Here is a 16296-nt window from a genome sequence, read left to right as displayed (position 1 = left end):
AAGAGCAGACCCAGACCATGGGTCTTTAAGCATTTTTATAATTTGTGAAATGTATGGGACTATACAAGGACTTTGCTGAGGTTAGTAAACTTGAAGTAAGAAACAATACAAAAGTCACTAAACTTTAGTCCACTAAGAAATGGTCTGAAAACTCTAAAAATGAGTTTATCTAGTGTAAAACTTGGGGAGCGGGGAACCTGCTTCAGCCAAGCACCCAACCCCCAGCAAAACTGCCCCTTGCTTTCGTTGAGGATGAGCTTAGCAGAGCTGCCTGCGAGCAGGTACTCACGCCCCTGCACCTGTTGCTCTCGGGAGTGGCGGTGCAAGTGTTGTGGCTTAGTGACAGAGGGCAGGACGTCAGGCCTGGCAGTCGCTGCCGCCCTAATGCTCCCCCTTTTCCCAGGTTTGGAATTACAGACCCAGCAAAGTGAGGCCCACGATGCCTCGTGTCTGCCCGCGCTGAAGGTGTCGGACATCGAACGCAGCATCCCGTTCACCGAGCTGGCAGTGGTCCCGGCAGGTCAGTGAGCTCTGGCAGGCGTGGTGCGGGCTGTGGGAGCGTCACGGGGCCGTGGAGTCAGGTGTGCACGTCTGTCCTGAAGCGTGGGAGCGCCGCACGCTCCCTAGTCCTGCCCTTGGCGTCTCCTTAGGTGGCCTCACCACTCAGTGACGTGGACTTGTCTGCTCAGGCAGGCCTGCGTCCTTTCCTCTGAGTGGTGTGGCCGGGCACTGAGTCAGGGTCAGGGTGCCGCTGCCGCAGCATGACAGCAGCTCGTAAAGCACACAGGCCCCCTCTGAGCCCTTGCTGCATGTGCTCTCCAGCTCAGCCATCAGGCTAGGACAGGTGACAGCACCTGGAGAACCTGGAGATGCCTCACAGCGCCTGTCTGCCAGCGTGCAGAACGGGAGGGAGCTGCAGGCCGCTGGCATCCCATCTTGCATTTTGTCCCGCGGTTTCCTCCCTAGTCTGTCACTTCTGGTCAGAAGCACAGGAGGCCTCTGTCTGGAACAGCGTCCCCTGTGCGGGTGGACACTCAGCTTCCACATGGCGTGACTTGACCTCCCAGCCCTGTGCTGAGCGTATTCTGACCCGTCCCCTCCAGTGTACATTCAGAGCCTGTTGTGTTGGAGCTCCTCGCTGACGTCCGTGGGCGTCCCTTTCCTCCCTGTTGGTTGTAACAGGACTGTCGCGTTCACCACGTCTGCTCTGTTGGCGTGCGGTCCTTTCCCCTGGAAAGCAGGGTTAGCGTCCCACTGACCTTTAATCCCCCCACTTGGGTCACGAAGTGTTCATTACAGAACTAGGATAAGTCTGTCATCAGCGAGCGCCTGCATCCTTCTGCTGGTTGGGGCACTGTGCTTAGGGACATAAAGATGGAATGCACAGCCACCCCCACCCCCAGGGGCTGGGGACCATGGACAGCCTGTGCCGGGGGCTGCACGCTGGGCCGTCAGGGGCCTGGGGACTTGTTAGGGAGGATGCATGGCATTTGGGCTGGGTGGGAAGCGGGGACAGATGCTGCAGGAATGACTGTCAGTCCCCTCTGGGTAAAGGAGACAAGGACCAGCTTGTCTTGGGTGCTGGGTGGCTATGCAACCCGAAGGACACTTCCCAGTGCTGGTTGTCCAAAAGCAGGGCGTTCTTCAAGACTCAGCTGTTACCACAGTGGAAGATCAATAGGGAAATTTGTCTGAGTTACAGCAAATGACCAGTGTCTGTTCAGTAACATAAATGTTAAACTTCCACCCATGAAAAGCATTGGCATTTTTAAATACTGACCAAGGATCACATGATTAAAATTTTACTGCTGAAAATTGAAGTCGCGTGCCTCTGTCCGCAGCTGGGAACGTCCCGGTGCAGTACTGCGCGCAGCCCACCAACGGCGTGGTCTACTTCCGCGCCTTCTGCAGCCTGCACTCGCTGCCCCCCGAGCTGGGGCCCTACGTGCCGCTCTTCTGCAGCGTCCTCACCAAGTAAGGCCCGTCCGTGCGCCTCAGCCCTCGTGCTGCGTCGTCCCTGCTGCTTCCTTGTGTGTGTGTTTCCTTGCGTCCACGGTCACGTCTCCGTGAGTCACTTTCAAGACCCATAGCGTTGTTAGTGTGTAAAGGGGATGGTGTATTTGTGGGGTGGTTTTACTAACGCAGTTGTCAACCTCGATGTGAGGTAGTTCAGGTACATGTGCCTCGGGGACTGGGCTCTTTCTAAGATTGTGACAAGAATGATGGTTTCGCATCAGAAAATGAGTAAATCTGACATGTGGGCCTGGGCTGGCCGTGGCGTGGACCCTCTGCCACCACGTTGCTGTCGTGACCCCTCGTCCCTGGGTGAGCACCTGAGCAGACTGAGAATACAGGCGTGTGTCCCTGACCCTCTGCTGGGTCTCCGAGGCCAAGGGTGGCAGGCTGAGTGGTCGGCGAGGGGAGCTGTCAGCTGGGTCCCCTCCCGCGTCATGTCCACCCACGAGCAAGGTGCTGGGACCCATCAGGAGAGATGCCTTTGACGTCCCAGGGTCCTCTGCCCGTCCCTAAATACGGCTCATTCTCTCCTGGCTCCGGTGGTTTTAGAAAAACCCTACGGTGTTGTTGCTTCTCGCGTCAGGAGCAGCAGTTAGAGTGTTTCTCACGAAAGCCTCATCAATGTCCACATGACTTTCACTTTTCTTACAAGTGCAGGAAGGCTTATTGTTCACATTTGGCCCGAGGCTACCAAGTGTTTGAGCAGGGTGTCTGTCATAATGTTCTGGAGGACAGTGTAGGGAAGACCCATGGGGCGTTGGACAGCCGCAGTGGGGAGGCGGTCGGTGTCCACTGCAGGTGCTGCACCGGTGAGCCCCGAGCGGGCCTGGCTCCCCAGGAGAGGGCCTGCCATGTGCGCCATGGTCCCCGGGCGGCTTTGGGGCCAGCATGTGGGACACGGGCCGAGAAAGTTGTGATGTGACCCTCTCTGCTGTCCCCAGACTGGGCTGCGGCAGCCTGGACTACAGGCAGCAGGCTCAGCAGATAGAGCTGAAAACCGGCGGCATGAGCGCGGCTCCCCACGTGCTGCCAGATGACTCACAGCTGGACACCTACGAGCAGGTGGGGCCCGCTCGGCAGGGGGGCGGCCGGCAGCTGGGGCCTGCTCCCCTGTGTGGTTTTCTGTGGCTGGCGTCGCACCTCAGGCCTTCTGTCTTTGCTGCTATAGGGTGTGCTGTTTTCCTCTTTTTGCCTGGACCGGAACCTCCCGGACATGATGCATCTGTGGGCTGACATATTCAACAGGTGACCGCATTTGCGGAGACGTTATCCCTAGGGTGACCAGAGCTCTGCTGCGGCTGGCAAGGGGGGCTTTGCTCTGTGGGTTGTCGGCTTCAGAGCCCGTTTGGCAGCCGTTCCTGAAGGCCTGGAGGATGGGAGGATGTTTGCCCCGTGTGACGCTCACACTTGGGAATGTGCCGTGGTGTGGCGAGGGCCTGAGTGGGGACCGGGGCACCTTTCTGTGCCCATAGCCCGTGCTTTGAGGAGGAAGAGCACTTCAGGGTGTTGGTGAAAATGGCCGCCCAAGAGCTGTCCAACGGGGTCCCTGACTCGGGGCACCTCTACGCGTCCATCTGTGCCAGCAGGACCCTGACGCCCGCGGGGGACCTGCAGGAGACCTTCAGTGGGATGGAGCAGGTACCGAGCCGAGGGGAAGTGGAGTACTGTGCGTTAGCAGGTCGTTCAGAGTCGCTGCTATGCTCCGGGGCCCCGTTTATGTCCCAGAAAAGCTGACTCTAAGTGACCAGAGCTCATGGGGAAATAAATGGAGTACCTTCCTCCTGCCCGCACCCTGCCAGGCCCTCTCCCCAAGGCAGGCGAGTGCACCTCACGTGCAGGCCCACGGCCCCCGCGCCCGGCTTTCTGGCTTCCGGGCTGGGGCCGGGCGCCGCCTCCAGGTGCTGTCCCTTTGGCGTAGGTGAGGCTGATGAAGGGCGTCGCGGAAATGGCGGACATCGCACCTGTCCTGGAGAAGCTCCCGCGCATCCAGCAGTACTTACTGGACTGCGAGAACATGAGGTGGGGCTCGTGCGGGTTCCCGAGCACAGACGTGCGGTTCGTCCCCTTCCAGTCAGCATCGTGGGCGGATGCACGGGCTGGTCGTCCCACAAAGAATGCTCGTTTAGGTCACAGCGCCGGTTCCGGACCCCACGTGTGCTGGTAATAGAGAGCATTTATTTCATCTGGGGACAACACACTAAGCTGAATAAGGGCTGTGGGAGGTGGGGCAGAACTCCCCGCTCCCCCGAGTGGTGAGCTCACTTAGTCCTAGGCTGACTGCACGCATCTATCGTGTCGCTCCCAAAGTACACAGTGTACATCCTGTCAACGAGCCATCAGTGAGGCCACAGCAAAAACGTGAAGTTCTTGTAAATACTACACAACGGTTTGAGGACATGCATGTATAGATGGCCCTAGGCCCTCAGGCTGGTGAGCAGGGACGGAATTCAGCTGTGATGAGCAGTTGGTCCATTTTCAGCATCTCGCTCCCAGGACACAGGTTGTGGTTACCTTGTAGCTAGCTGCACGTGGAGCGTGCCAGTGCCTTCCCGTGCCAGTGCCTTCCCGCGTCGGTTCTTGGGGCTCACGGGCAGGTGCCCCCAGACCATCTGGGCGGCAGGAGGGACGCCCTGAGGTCAGCGCCAGGCCTTGGCCAGGGCCAAGCTGACTGCCAGTCCTTGGGCAGCACTGACCCTCCACCCACGGTGTCTTAGCCACTTAGCCACAGGGACCTTCTGTTTCTTCCTCCCTAAAACACAAGTTTGCAGGTTTATGGCAAGGCAGTTGGGACATGTTAATAATTATGGTACTTTAATGGTGCATACTGTCAATTCAAATAAATAAATTTAGGACAGGCCAAAAGAAGAAAAATGTCAGTGTACTGTATAGTTGGCGTAGCTGCTATGTGATAATGTTACACCTTCTGCAGAAGCTGCAGGAGTTACAACCAGCTGGTCCTCTGGTGACTGCTCCTGCCGCAGTGACCTGTTTGCTCCTTCAGGCTGATGTTGTCTCAGCCAGGCATTTAAGCTTTCGACTTGAAGTGTAAGTCTGAAGGTGTTGGCAGACAGTGTCCTTGAGTCTTCAGAAGAGGATTTAGTCAGAAGTTCTGTCTCTGCGTCTTGATGGCCGTTACCATCTGGGAAATATTTAAAGATGTGACAGGGCTTTCTAACACTTGAAAGACTGGTCAAGTAGCCTCTGGTTGTTTCCATATTTGGCTACTGTCTCTTGTTAACATTTTTGAGCATTATTTTATACAAAAACAATGTACAAGTTGCAATCAAACAATATAGTGAATGTTTAAATTAAAAAAAATTATTTTGGTAAAAGACACATTGTCATTAATCCCCCTCAAAATACTCTTTCTCCCTTTCAACACACTTATCCTATCCCGTCGTTCTTGCCACTTTATAAAACAAGTTCTGGAAGTCCTCTGTCATGAGTGTCTTTATTTGCGCTGTTGTGGCTGCCTCGATGTCCTGAATCATTTTCACTTTGGGGAAGAGCCAGAAGTCACATGGTGCCATATCTGGTGAGTAAGGTGGATGAGGACACACGATGATGTTTTCATTTAACAGAAATTGCCATATACCAGAAGCAATGTGTGACTTGGAGTCTTTCTGTTGTGATCAAACAATACAGTGAATGCTGCCACAGAATGTCATCCAATGGAAAGGCAGGGATCTTCAATATGGAAAGTGGCACGTGGAACTTAGGAACAGTGTGTGACAAGTGTCAACTTCTTCGGTGCAGTCAGTCGGGTGTGAGCTAAGGTTGAGAGAAGGTTGTTTTAAAGTGTGCGGTAAATCATCCTCCATCATGACAACGCTTCGTGTCACACATCGCTTCTGTTAAACAGCAATTTCTGTTAAATAAAAACATTACTGTGTGTCCTCATTCACCTTATTCACAGGATCTGACACTGTGCAACTTCTAGCTCTTCCCCAAAGTCAAAATGATTCAGGACATCGAGGCAGCCACGACAGCACAACTAAAGACACTCACAAAAGAGAACTTCTAGAACTGCCTCAGAAAGTGGCAAGAATGATGGGATGTGTGTTCAAAGCGAAGGGGAGTATTTTGAGGGGGATTAATGGCAATGTGTCCTTTACTGTAATATTTTTATTTAAACATTCGCCATATGTTTTTAATCACACCTCGTATTAATCTGTTATTTTGGTTTTGTTGTTTATACAAGATATAGTGAATTGGTGGAACAGTTTTATGTTCTGTAGTAAGGGTTTTCTGCACATATGTGATTGTTTAAACAGGTGTTCAGTGAACGCGACCCCCCAGCAGATGTCTCAGACGGAACAGGTGGTGGGCGACTTCCTCAGAAGCCTGGGGCGGAGGCGACTGGAGCAGGAGCCGGAGCCCCCACAGGTGGTGCAGGTGAGAGCCGGCCAGGCGCCAGGCCACACAGGACCTGTATGTGACATGGGTTCCCGACATCCCCACTGCCAATGAGGAGACAGGGAGGGTTCAGTCCAGTCCAGTTGGAAGTGACTTCACACCAGGTAGTTTGGCCTGTGATCCAGTGTTCCTATTGTCACTAATAGGGAACGACCCTGGGGACTGGGACACACTTCTGTAGAAACAGCCAAAATTGGTGGCCTGACAAAGCTGGTCTTTCTGCTGGCTGTGAGGCTTTTCCTTGACTCAGTGACACACCGTGTCTCTAGAATAATCACAGCTGGAACATTCTAGTCAATCATGATTCGCTTACAAAGTGGGTGTGAGCCAGTGCACCGGGCCCAGTAGAGGGGCAGGTTGACAAGTCTGCAGGTTTTGCAGAGGATGAACTTCTGCTGTCCGCTCGTACGTCCCTGGTTCCTCAACCCCCCGTGGGCCGCCCCGTCTTCCCAGAGCCCTCCCCGATGGGACCTGATGGAAGGGGCAGAGGGTGTGCTGCAGCTCCCCGGCATCCGAAAACCTGTCAGGAAGCTCCACACATAATGAAAACACTGTTACGTAAAACACCTAAGCAATGCACCCTAATACTTCTTATTGCCTCTGAATTTTCTGCAGTGTGCCTTGTTAGCTATTTCAAGTGAGTTGGGATTGTTCTCATTTCTCTTGGAAACATTTTATTTTCAGAAACCTGCACCTCCCGGATGGGGCAGCAGCTCTCACGTTAGTGGCTCCCAGGTCCTCAGGAAGCTGATCACAGTAAGTTAACCAAGTCCCGGTCACTTCAGAGCCACCTTGTCCGTGTCCCGCCGGCAGCGGGGGCCTGCCCTCCGTTGCCAGGTGCCTCCCTGGCTGGGGTGTAGGAGCCGCGGGGTCCTGGCTCCGGTCCCACTGCATGAAGACCTTGTCCCTTCCTGCGGCTTCATCACTGCAGCCCCGTTTTCACATAACTGCCTGACTCGTTCATTCACCTCCACGTTGGCCGTGTGATCCCTGCCACTCAGCGTGGCTCATTGGGGCATGCGGTTTGGTTCATCACAGAGAACGCTTCTTACCTTGTTCCCGGGAAAAAGGGAAAGATGAGATCGCTCAGTCCACAGGTGGTTCAGATGATGTGGGTGACATGTTTCTGACTGCCTGCTGATTACACTTGAAGCCTGTGGCAAGGTCGGAAGGTTCCCATGGGAAGTAGGACTTTCACAAGTCTAGGTGGCACCTCTGCGGGTAGCGCCTGTGAGCCCCTCACAGTGACACAGCCTGGCCTTCCCCCCCAGGACCCCACTTTCAGGCCTTGCCAGATGAAGACGCACTTCCTGTTCCCGTTCCCCGTGAACTACGTTGGCGAATGTGTCAGAACCGCCCCCTACACAGACCCAGACCACGCCAGGTACAGACAAGGGCATGAAAATGACACCGCACAAGGGGACAGGGCGGCCACATAGAAACCCAAAAACTCAGTGGGTTTGGGGGGTGTGGGGGACTGGAGCCACTGGGTTCCGGAACAGTTAATGTAGGAACTGTAAGCGTAATGTGATTTTCTCAGTTCATCTCCATTCCTGTAGGAAATAGACATGATGCTAGGCCATCAGGAAGAGTGGTTGGTGTATGTTTCTGCTATTGGATAGAATAGGGAGATTTAAAACACTGGAATGTTCCAAGCGGTACCCCTGGGTACTGGGGCTATCAATTTTGGGGGGTTTTTTTGCCTTTTTTGTATTTAGAATTTTCCAACAGTGAATGTGAGTCCCTTAGGAAACACAGAGGTAATAGAAATTTCCAGAGAAAAACACACGGAGGGTAAACCCCAGTCTATGGAGAGAGCAGAGCCCATGAGCTCAGACCCTGGGCGTGGGGTCCCCAGTGAGGGCGGCACTTCTTTCGGGACATGTGCTCACGCCTCCGTTTAGCTCTTCGTCGGGCCTGTGTTCCCTCGGGGACTGGACGCTATGCCTCCCACGACGGCGGTCGTGTCGGGGCGCGGCCCCGCCCACTCTGTCCTGGGAAGGCGTTTCCTAGGACCACCCTTTTCCCTCCGAGGATGTCAGCTGTTCGCATTCCTCGTGTAAGTTAGCGGAACGTACAGAATACATATTCCAGGGCCTCTCAAACCAGCCCCCACGCACACATACACGCACATGCTGGTGTGGGATTTAAGTAAATGATGCTCCCCACACACTGCGAAATGCCCCGAGTGTCAGAGCCGGAAGCGTGCGACAGGCCTGTCCCCCCAGCCCTTCTCCCCTCGACCCTGCCAACCCAAGCCGCTGTGTGAAATGTCGTCTTCCTCAGGCTTTCTCCTAGGGACCGGGGTGTATATATTACTTTACGAAGTGGTTTTCTTTTTGTTTTCACTGAATTATACCCTTGACGCCTTTTTGGATAACTTTGTATTATTATATATGACACTTTCCTGCCAACCGTGTTATTTTTAACTTGCATTTTCCAATCATTCATTTCAGTCTTAAGATCCTGGCAAGTTTGATGACTGCTAAATTCTTGCACACAGAAATTCGAGAAAAAGGTGGTGCTTATGGTGGAGGCGCTAAACTCAGTCATAATGGAATATTCACTTTTTACTCATATAGGTGAGTTTTTCTGACTGTTTCATACGTGTGGACACATCTCACGTCGCTGACAGTCACTCGCTCTAAAATCATCAGTGTCGTCATGTCGCACATTGGTGTGAACTTGAAAAAAAGATTGTTCCCCTTTTCCGACTCTTCAGCACTCAGCCACACCACCAGTGTCCTTTTGGCTGCTAGGTTCTGGGGACAGTGGGAGACAACAGGGAACACTGCTTTAGCTGGATCCTGGCATTGGGTGGGGAGTGCATTTCACTAGGAGGTGCCCTGAGCTTGCTGGGCTCCGGGACTCAGACAGAGGAGCCTGCCCTAGTTAGAGGAAGTCTTCCTTTTCTGTGGCTCTCTTCTGAACACGCGTGCTCTGACTCGGGAAGGGGCAGATTGCTTGTGTTGCTGACGCACTTCTCTCTGCTCCTGCCAACTGTGTGGCCCTTCCTGGTGTGGGTGCCGGGAGCTGGGCCCACCCTCAGCACGAGCCGGGCTGTGTGTGCCGTGTGGACAAAGGGCTCTGCAGCTGTCTCCCCTCAGACGGCAGCTCCGACTGGCCCACTTACGGCGACTCCTCGGGGTGCGTCTTGTGGAAGTGACGGTTGGCATTGAACCTTTCGTGGCGTTTCTCCTTGAGTCCTCCGCTCAGTTTGACGTTCCTCCGTCCACCCGACTTCCTCTTTTAATGACATTACAGAGGCCGGTGGTGACACGGGTAGGCGGACCACACCTCCAGGAGGAAGGGTGTCCCTGGCCCATGTGGCTGGGCGTGCATTCCCAGAGTGTTGGTTTGTCAGTGGGCCGTTGGACTAAGCACTGTGAACAACTAGGAAGTGTTGGAGCTGTGATGTCAGTCTGGGTTGTCGCTCACTTTTCCATTGGCAAACGTGTGAGTAGCTGACCTTTTGGGTCTCCTAGGGATCCACGTTCAACAGAAACGCTCCAGGCTTTTGCAGAGGCCGTTGACTGGGCCAGATCTGGGAGGTTCTCACAGCAGGACATTGACGAGGCCAAGCTGTCTGTGTTCTCCCAGGTGGACGCGCCGGTGGCTCCCTCAAGCAAAGGTATTGGGAGCAATAAGAGGCAGTTCCAGGCTGAGGTCCCCTACCCCCTCCTTGTGACACGCAAACGTCCACCTTGAGTTTGCCTCAAGTGTTGCCTCTTTGTTGCCACTTGAAAGGGGTCACGTCCTGTCATCTCAGAGCTTGAGTGAGTGCACTGTGAATGGCCCGGGCGGTGTGACCCACGTGGGGCAGAGACCGTCCCAGCGTGGCCCTCAGTCACTCATCTTCCTCCTTGTCCCAAATGGGAGTGGCTCCGTGGGAAAGTGAAGGCCCGCGGTTTGCCCTTGGCTGGAAATGTGTCCATTGGTACCCGTGGAGCAGGCTCAGCTCCGCCGTCACTCACCTGTGTCCCTTCCAGGCATGGACCACTTCCTGTACGGCCTCTCGGATGAGCTGAAGCAAGCGCACAGGGAGCAGCTCTTTGCTGTCCACCGCCAAGGCCTCATCGACGTGAGCGACAAGTGAGCATGAGCTTGTGGCCAGAGCCTGTGACCCTGACGCATCTGTCGGGGAAACAGCCCTGACCCCCTTTCCCTTTCAGGTACCTGGGCATCGGGAGGAGCCCTCACGGGCTGGCGCTGCTGGGGCCTGAGAACATGAAAATCGCCAGCGATCCATCCTGGATAATCAGATGACCAGCTGTGCTCGGGACTTAGCTGCCACAAGCTCACAGGCCCGGGAAGTAAGCCCAAGTCAAATGCACTTTGAACGGTCAGAAAAGTGATTGTTCTTCCCAAATACCGTCGTCATTTAGCATTCTGGCAATTTTGCCAAAGGTACGTCCTGCCTGGCAAGTCAGACCAAAACTGAGTTCTCTCTTAAAGCAGGTGGAAACTGTGTGATTATGAAGAAACTGAAATAATCTTGTATTAAATGCCAGAGATGCACATTACTACTGGAAGACTTCTTGATAGAAATGCTTATTTTACCTTATTTATCCTATGACACTTATTTAAAACATTTAAAAATAAAAGGCAACTCTGACCTACCTGTGCTTTAGTCATTGTTTTAAATGACATTTTGCTAAAGTAATTTTTATGGCCTTTACTAAAAAATCAATGAGTGACATGAATAAACGAACTAAGGTGTTCTAACATCTGCCTTGGTTTATAACAGTCACACCAAAGACGGGGGGAGGGGGTCAGTCTTTGAACAGACGCATGATAAACAGAGCAGCCTGCTGGGATCCCCTGCGAGAACTTGCTGTGTTCTGGGTTAATAATCATTAACTTGTCTCTACATTTTTTAAAAAATTGTTTCTGAGTTTATTTGAGCCAAAGTGCTACCCCACGCCCAGGAGAGAGATCTCAAATGCTCCCTCCCCACTCTGTCTGTACCGGAGGGCTCTGTCTCATGTTACTTCACATTTGTCAGACGAAGTCCTTTGTCGTTTGCTCCTCAGTTCCTACACAGCCTCCAGGCAGACCCCGCTTGGCTGCATTTGGCAGATGTGTGTTACAGACCAAAGGTTTGGGGCAGCCCTGCATCCGGCAGGTCTCTGGGCGCCATTTTGCCAACAGGCGCAAAAGATTGTCAGCATTTTTAAGCAATATAGTCTTTTTAATCAAGGTACGTGTATTGTTTTAGACATACTGCTATTGTACACTGGCTACAGGATAACGTAACAGTTACAGGACTTTGTGTGACGCGCTTTACTGTGATGGTCTGGCAGCACCCACCCCCACCCCGTCTCTGAGGTCCGCCTGTGTTTCTGCTCATCCACCTCTCCATACGAGTCCTTCCCCCATGGCGCGTGGACAGGCCGATCCTTTCTTGTCTCAGACTTGAGACCGGAGAAAAGAGGCAGAAAAGCTTTTCACTCCAGATACTAAATAACATGTTTTAGGCCCAATGTGCCACTGTCATCCGGAGGGTTCCACACGGGTCCCCCAGGAACGGTGCCTTCCGTGTGCAGCTGGGACGAAGGGTGTCAGCTCACCTTGCCCCTGAGGCACGAACGCGGGGTCTGATTTTAATGCTACACCTGGTCCCACTTTAGAAGGGACCATGCAGCCACAGTTGGGTCACCTCACCTGGTGTCCTGGTCCAGGGCTTGCTCTGCACACGTGACATGGCCTGCGTTTGCTGTGTGTTACAGCGTTGCCTTTCTCCTTTGTGCCTTTGTGCAGCTTAGTTCATGATCCCTCTAAAAATAAGTTGCCAGTACCTGCCCACAAAACTACCCACAGAGCCCGAGGTCTAAATGCCCAATTAAAAAAATGAAAGAAACTTAGTACTGTGGTTGGAGCTTTAGCCAAACGTTTAATTTCCACTGGGAGTGCACAGATTAAAGCAGGAGACAGTGGGAGGGACAGCAGACAAGTCCCTGGAGTCCCAGCGCCCCGGGGGTGTGAAGGGCACAGGACGGGTGCTCTGTGGTTAGGGATTAAAGTCGACAACACTCACGCACAATGCTCATAAATAACTTAAGTGTTACAAAAACGGGTGGTAAACAGGAAGTCCACGCGGCGCCAGACGCTGCAGGTCCGGTGGCGTCTAGATGGCTGCAGGTTCCCCGTGGCCGCGGCGCTGCACGTGCTCTATGTCGCCCGCGTCGGACACCTCCAGGCTGGCCTTGTACTTGGCCAGGATCTTCATGAGTGGCCGCAGCTTCAGCCACCACTGCTCTTTGGGAATTCTGTGCCTGCAAACGGGGGGCAGCGACGGTGAGTGCCCCGCCCAATGCCAGTGAAGGCGGAGGGCAAGGCGGTTTTCAGAGGTCCAGTGAAACCATTTTATTTCTATTTCTACAAACCCTCCCTGCCCTGTTTCTAAACGTATTAGCCAACTGTTTCCTTAAAATACTACCATGAGTGACTTCCAGTAGTTACAGATTAACTGACAGCGGCGTCCCCTGCCCTGGAGGACCCATGGTCCAGTCCTCCTAACGGCATTACGGTTTAGACCTGTGGCGTTCGGTTTACTTACTCGAAGTCCGTCTCCTTCTTCAGTTCTGCCACAGGTTGGAAAAGGAGGTTTCTTTTGCAGATTCCCAGCACACAGATGGAATCATCAGTTACAAACCTTTTTCCTGGAAAAGACAGACAACGATCTGACACTGAATATGTGGTCGTGTTGAACGGGCAGGTCAAAGGCTCACGAAGACAGGAAAGGTGGGAAAGAAGGCTCGCTGACGTTTTGAGCGGAGTCCTGTGGGGGGAGGAAGAAGTCAGACCCCTCACACCTCCGTGCATGGAAGCCATACACCCAGGCTCCCCAGGAGCTGCCACGAGGTGGGCAGAGGAACCCCGGGAGTCCCCTCGGGACTAGGGGAGGAGGGAGGCACAGATGGGTAAGTGCCAGGCCACCCTCACTCCACACTCACCGTGGGAGGGGCTGTTACCTGCTCTTGGCACTGAGATGCTTCACAGGGAGTAAGGTCCTGAATACATAGCAGCTCACTAACCACTGGAGTAGGAAAAGGGGCTCCAACTGCAGAAAGATGGACTTGAGCTAAATGCTAATAAGAAACTATGCTTAACTGGACATACTGTGAGCAGCCAGAAGGTACCACGATAAGCATCCTTAGATGAACTGGGAAAAGAAGAAAGTAAATCCAAAAAGTAGGGAGAAACAAGCATAAGTTAACGTAGAAAACAAACGAAGAAAGCATCCAAGTTCTCTGAAAAGTAAAGTTGATACTCTACATCGCTGTTTTTGTGGAAGTCAAACATCGGAAATTAAATGAATAAACATCCAGATCTGGTAAGACTGATCAAGAAAACTGAGGGGTGAGATGTAGATATCGGCACAGATAACCCAAATCTGGAAGGGATGGGGACCAGAAATGCTGCCGGCATTAAAAGGAGGCCATTATGAAAATTTTCATGCCAAATGTTTTGAAAATTTCCTAGGAAATACATCATGTTTCCCCAAAAATAAGACCTAGCCAGACTATCAACTCTAATGCATCTTTTGGAGCAAAAATTAATACAAGACACCCTGTCTTACTTTACTATGAGACCGGGTCTTATATAATACAGAAGTGATTCAAGGAAAAAACACCAGTAGTTGTATAAACAGTAAAGAAACTCAGCAGTCAGCTAGGTCTCTCTGCAAAGAAAATGGGCTTTGATGGGAGGTGTCGGGGGGAGTTTTATCAAACTTCCAGAAATCAAAACTCCTATCTTACAATTTATTTCCGAGGGAACCACCCCCCTTTTGTCCCCTCCCCAACCCCCCGACTTCTTAGAAAACGAACAAGCCTGACCCAGCACCTGATGGACAAGATGAGCAGGAAAAGGGCCAAAGTAAAAAGCCAGCGTAGGGAGTACAGAGAATACAGCCGGGGGGTGGACGGGTCCCCCAGGAAAGCAAAAGGGGCTTAACACTAGGAAAGCCATTAAGACTTAAACAACCACCTCAGTCATTGCAAAGAGTGTAAGATCCTTTCATGACTGAAAAATGATGTAATGAACGTCAGAGTAACAGACCAACAGGAATTTGTGGTCAGGAAGCATGGAAGGCATCCCTATTCCCACGAAGGTCAAGACTGAGACAGCAGTTCTGCCACCACCACATCCATTCAGGGTGTCTCTGGAGTAGGGCCAAGAAAAAACCAAAACTCATGCACAGATCATGTATGTGGACGTCAAATCCAAAAGAAAACAAAAGGAATCCATAAATAATTATTAGAATTAATTCCCAGAGATTGAAAAACCAACTTTTAAAAGTTAATTATATTTCTAAACACCACTAATAAGAAAAAATATTCACTGCTACTTACAATGTATTTTTTAAAAATCAAGTCAGGAATAAACTTACCAAAAGAGATGCAAGATCTTTCAGTACGACAATGCTTTAGTTAGAGAAAACAAAAGACCTAAATATATGGAGAGAGACGATGTTCACAAATTACAAATCCAGTGGATGTCAAGTCTTCCTACCCATGATTTATTGATTAAATGCACTCCCCGAGCACAACCACCAACGACAGAAAATCTCACGGAATCTGGGGTGGGTCTGGACAGGCTGCTTCTACTGTTGCTGTGACAGCAGGAGAGGCCAGAAGTGGCCAGGCCTGGAGGACGGCCCAGGTCGCGCTGCCCTGGCAGGTGTCACCAGTTGTTTGTAAAACTGGGATATGGGCAAGGATCAATAATTACATCCCTGAAACTGAACCAAATAGCCCTGTAAGTGGATCGATACTAGATACTGGGCTATGATAGAGATGACACTGCTGAGTGGCGAAAATGGCTTTTTCAATACGGGGACCCAAATAATCGATTACATGGAAGAAAATGAAATTAGATAGACCTTAAACTTCGTGTCAATTCAAGTGGCTTAAAGAACTAAATGTGAAAGAATATTGTAGTAACAAAAAGCTCAAACCGTAAAGGAAAAAGTAAATTGGCTACATTAGAGTTAAGAGCACTTCACTAAAAGACGCCTTGGAACAAGTATACGCAGGCGGAGGACAGATACCTGCAGCGCGACTGCCAGAATATAAAATAGAAACGTGCTATAACAAAGTACAAAAAAATGCTCTAAAATAATATCGAAATATTTTGGAGCAGGTTGGATCAAAAAACAAAACCTAACCATATGCTGCCGCCCAGAGACACAGCTCAGCTACAAGGACAAAGAGACTCAAAAGGTGGAAAGCGACACTCCAAGCAAGTGGTATCCAGAGAAAAGGGGGTGTAGCCATATGTGTATCAGATGAAACAGACTTCAGGAAAAACAACAACACATTAATCCTCTAAAATAATATAAACAAAGCAAAATATCAAACATAACCAACCAGTCTAGGAAAACAATCCCTGAGCCCACAGGAGAAACGACGTTACACAGGCAGGAAGAGCCGGCCTTTCCCTCGGGTGTGAAGTTGGCCTCAGCCACAGGGAGCCTGTCAGGCCCACATGACAGCAGTGGTCTAAGGGTGCCAGGTCAAGTGTCCCAGATGTAAGGGACTGGCTCGCCCCTCAGGGAAGCACGTGGTGCTGACACTAGTTGAGAACCAGCCTGGTGGCCGAGCGTCCGGCCTGGTTGGACACTGGGGGCGAGGGCAGCGGGGTCAGGGGAGGCGCTGTCATAGCGGATGCACATCAGCACAGGCCTGTCACAACTCTGCGCCCTGTCAGCTTGCCAGTCCCAGGAACACTCGCTGCTTCTGCTCACGGAGACCACGGAAGCAGCTGGACTGGGAAACAGCACCAAGGTTTAATGAGCCCGTAACCAGAGGAAGCGAGGGCTGGGTCTCACGGAGTCCCAGGTGCTTCTGGGGTGGCGTG

General features: G+C 52.0%; 2 protein-coding genes across 5 annotated transcripts in view; one reads left to right on the top strand and one right to left on the bottom strand.

Moving 5' to 3' along the window:
- The window catches only part of PITRM1 (pitrilysin metallopeptidase 1), a 31783-nt gene extending 20720 nt beyond the window's left edge, over window positions 1–11063 (top strand). For 2 of the 3 annotated variants that reach the window (XM_033102166.1, XM_033102165.1), the window contains 13 exons: window positions 404–520; window positions 1842–1974; window positions 2958–3078; window positions 3185–3261; window positions 3489–3654; window positions 3935–4035; window positions 6291–6411; window positions 7117–7188; window positions 7704–7816; window positions 8889–9014; window positions 9918–10063; window positions 10422–10524; window positions 10605–10698. In XM_033102166.1, the coding sequence (XP_032958057.1) occupies window positions 404–520; window positions 1842–1974; window positions 2958–3078; window positions 3185–3261; window positions 3489–3654; window positions 3935–4035; window positions 6291–6411; window positions 7117–7188; window positions 7704–7816; window positions 8889–9014; window positions 9918–10063; window positions 10422–10524; window positions 10605–10698 (1490 nt within the window). Of the gene's footprint in view, window positions 1–403; window positions 521–1841; window positions 1975–2957; window positions 3079–3184; window positions 3262–3488; window positions 3655–3934; window positions 4036–6290; window positions 6412–7116; window positions 7189–7703; window positions 7817–8888; window positions 9015–9917; window positions 10064–10421; window positions 10525–10604 lie in introns of all 3 variants that reach the window. The other variant, XM_033102163.1, reaches the window with a different exon arrangement.
- A 1242-nt stretch (window positions 11064–12305) lies between these two features.
- PFKP (phosphofructokinase, platelet) overlaps window positions 12306–16296 on the bottom strand; it is a 66429-nt gene continuing 62438 nt past the window's right edge. The window contains exons 22-23 of one of the 2 annotated variants that reach the window (XM_033102151.1): window positions 12992–13094; window positions 12306–12707 (exon numbers count right to left, since the gene is read on the bottom strand). In XM_033102151.1, coding sequence (XP_032958042.1) covers window positions 12560–12707; window positions 12992–13094 — 251 coding nt within the window. In that variant the 3' untranslated portion in view covers window positions 12306–12559. The remainder of the gene's footprint in view (window positions 12708–12991; window positions 13095–16296) is intronic. The other variant, XM_033102152.1, reaches the window with a different exon arrangement.

Source organism: Rhinolophus ferrumequinum, unplaced genomic scaffold (assembly GCF_004115265.2).
Source record: "Rhinolophus ferrumequinum isolate MPI-CBG mRhiFer1 unplaced genomic scaffold, mRhiFer1_v1.p scaffold_109_arrow_ctg1, whole genome shotgun sequence".
In the NCBI taxonomy this organism is placed as follows: domain Eukaryota; kingdom Metazoa; phylum Chordata; class Mammalia; order Chiroptera; family Rhinolophidae; genus Rhinolophus; species Rhinolophus ferrumequinum.
Note: the sequence above shows the minus strand (reverse complement) of the source record. Positions and strands in the feature narration are given on the sequence as shown.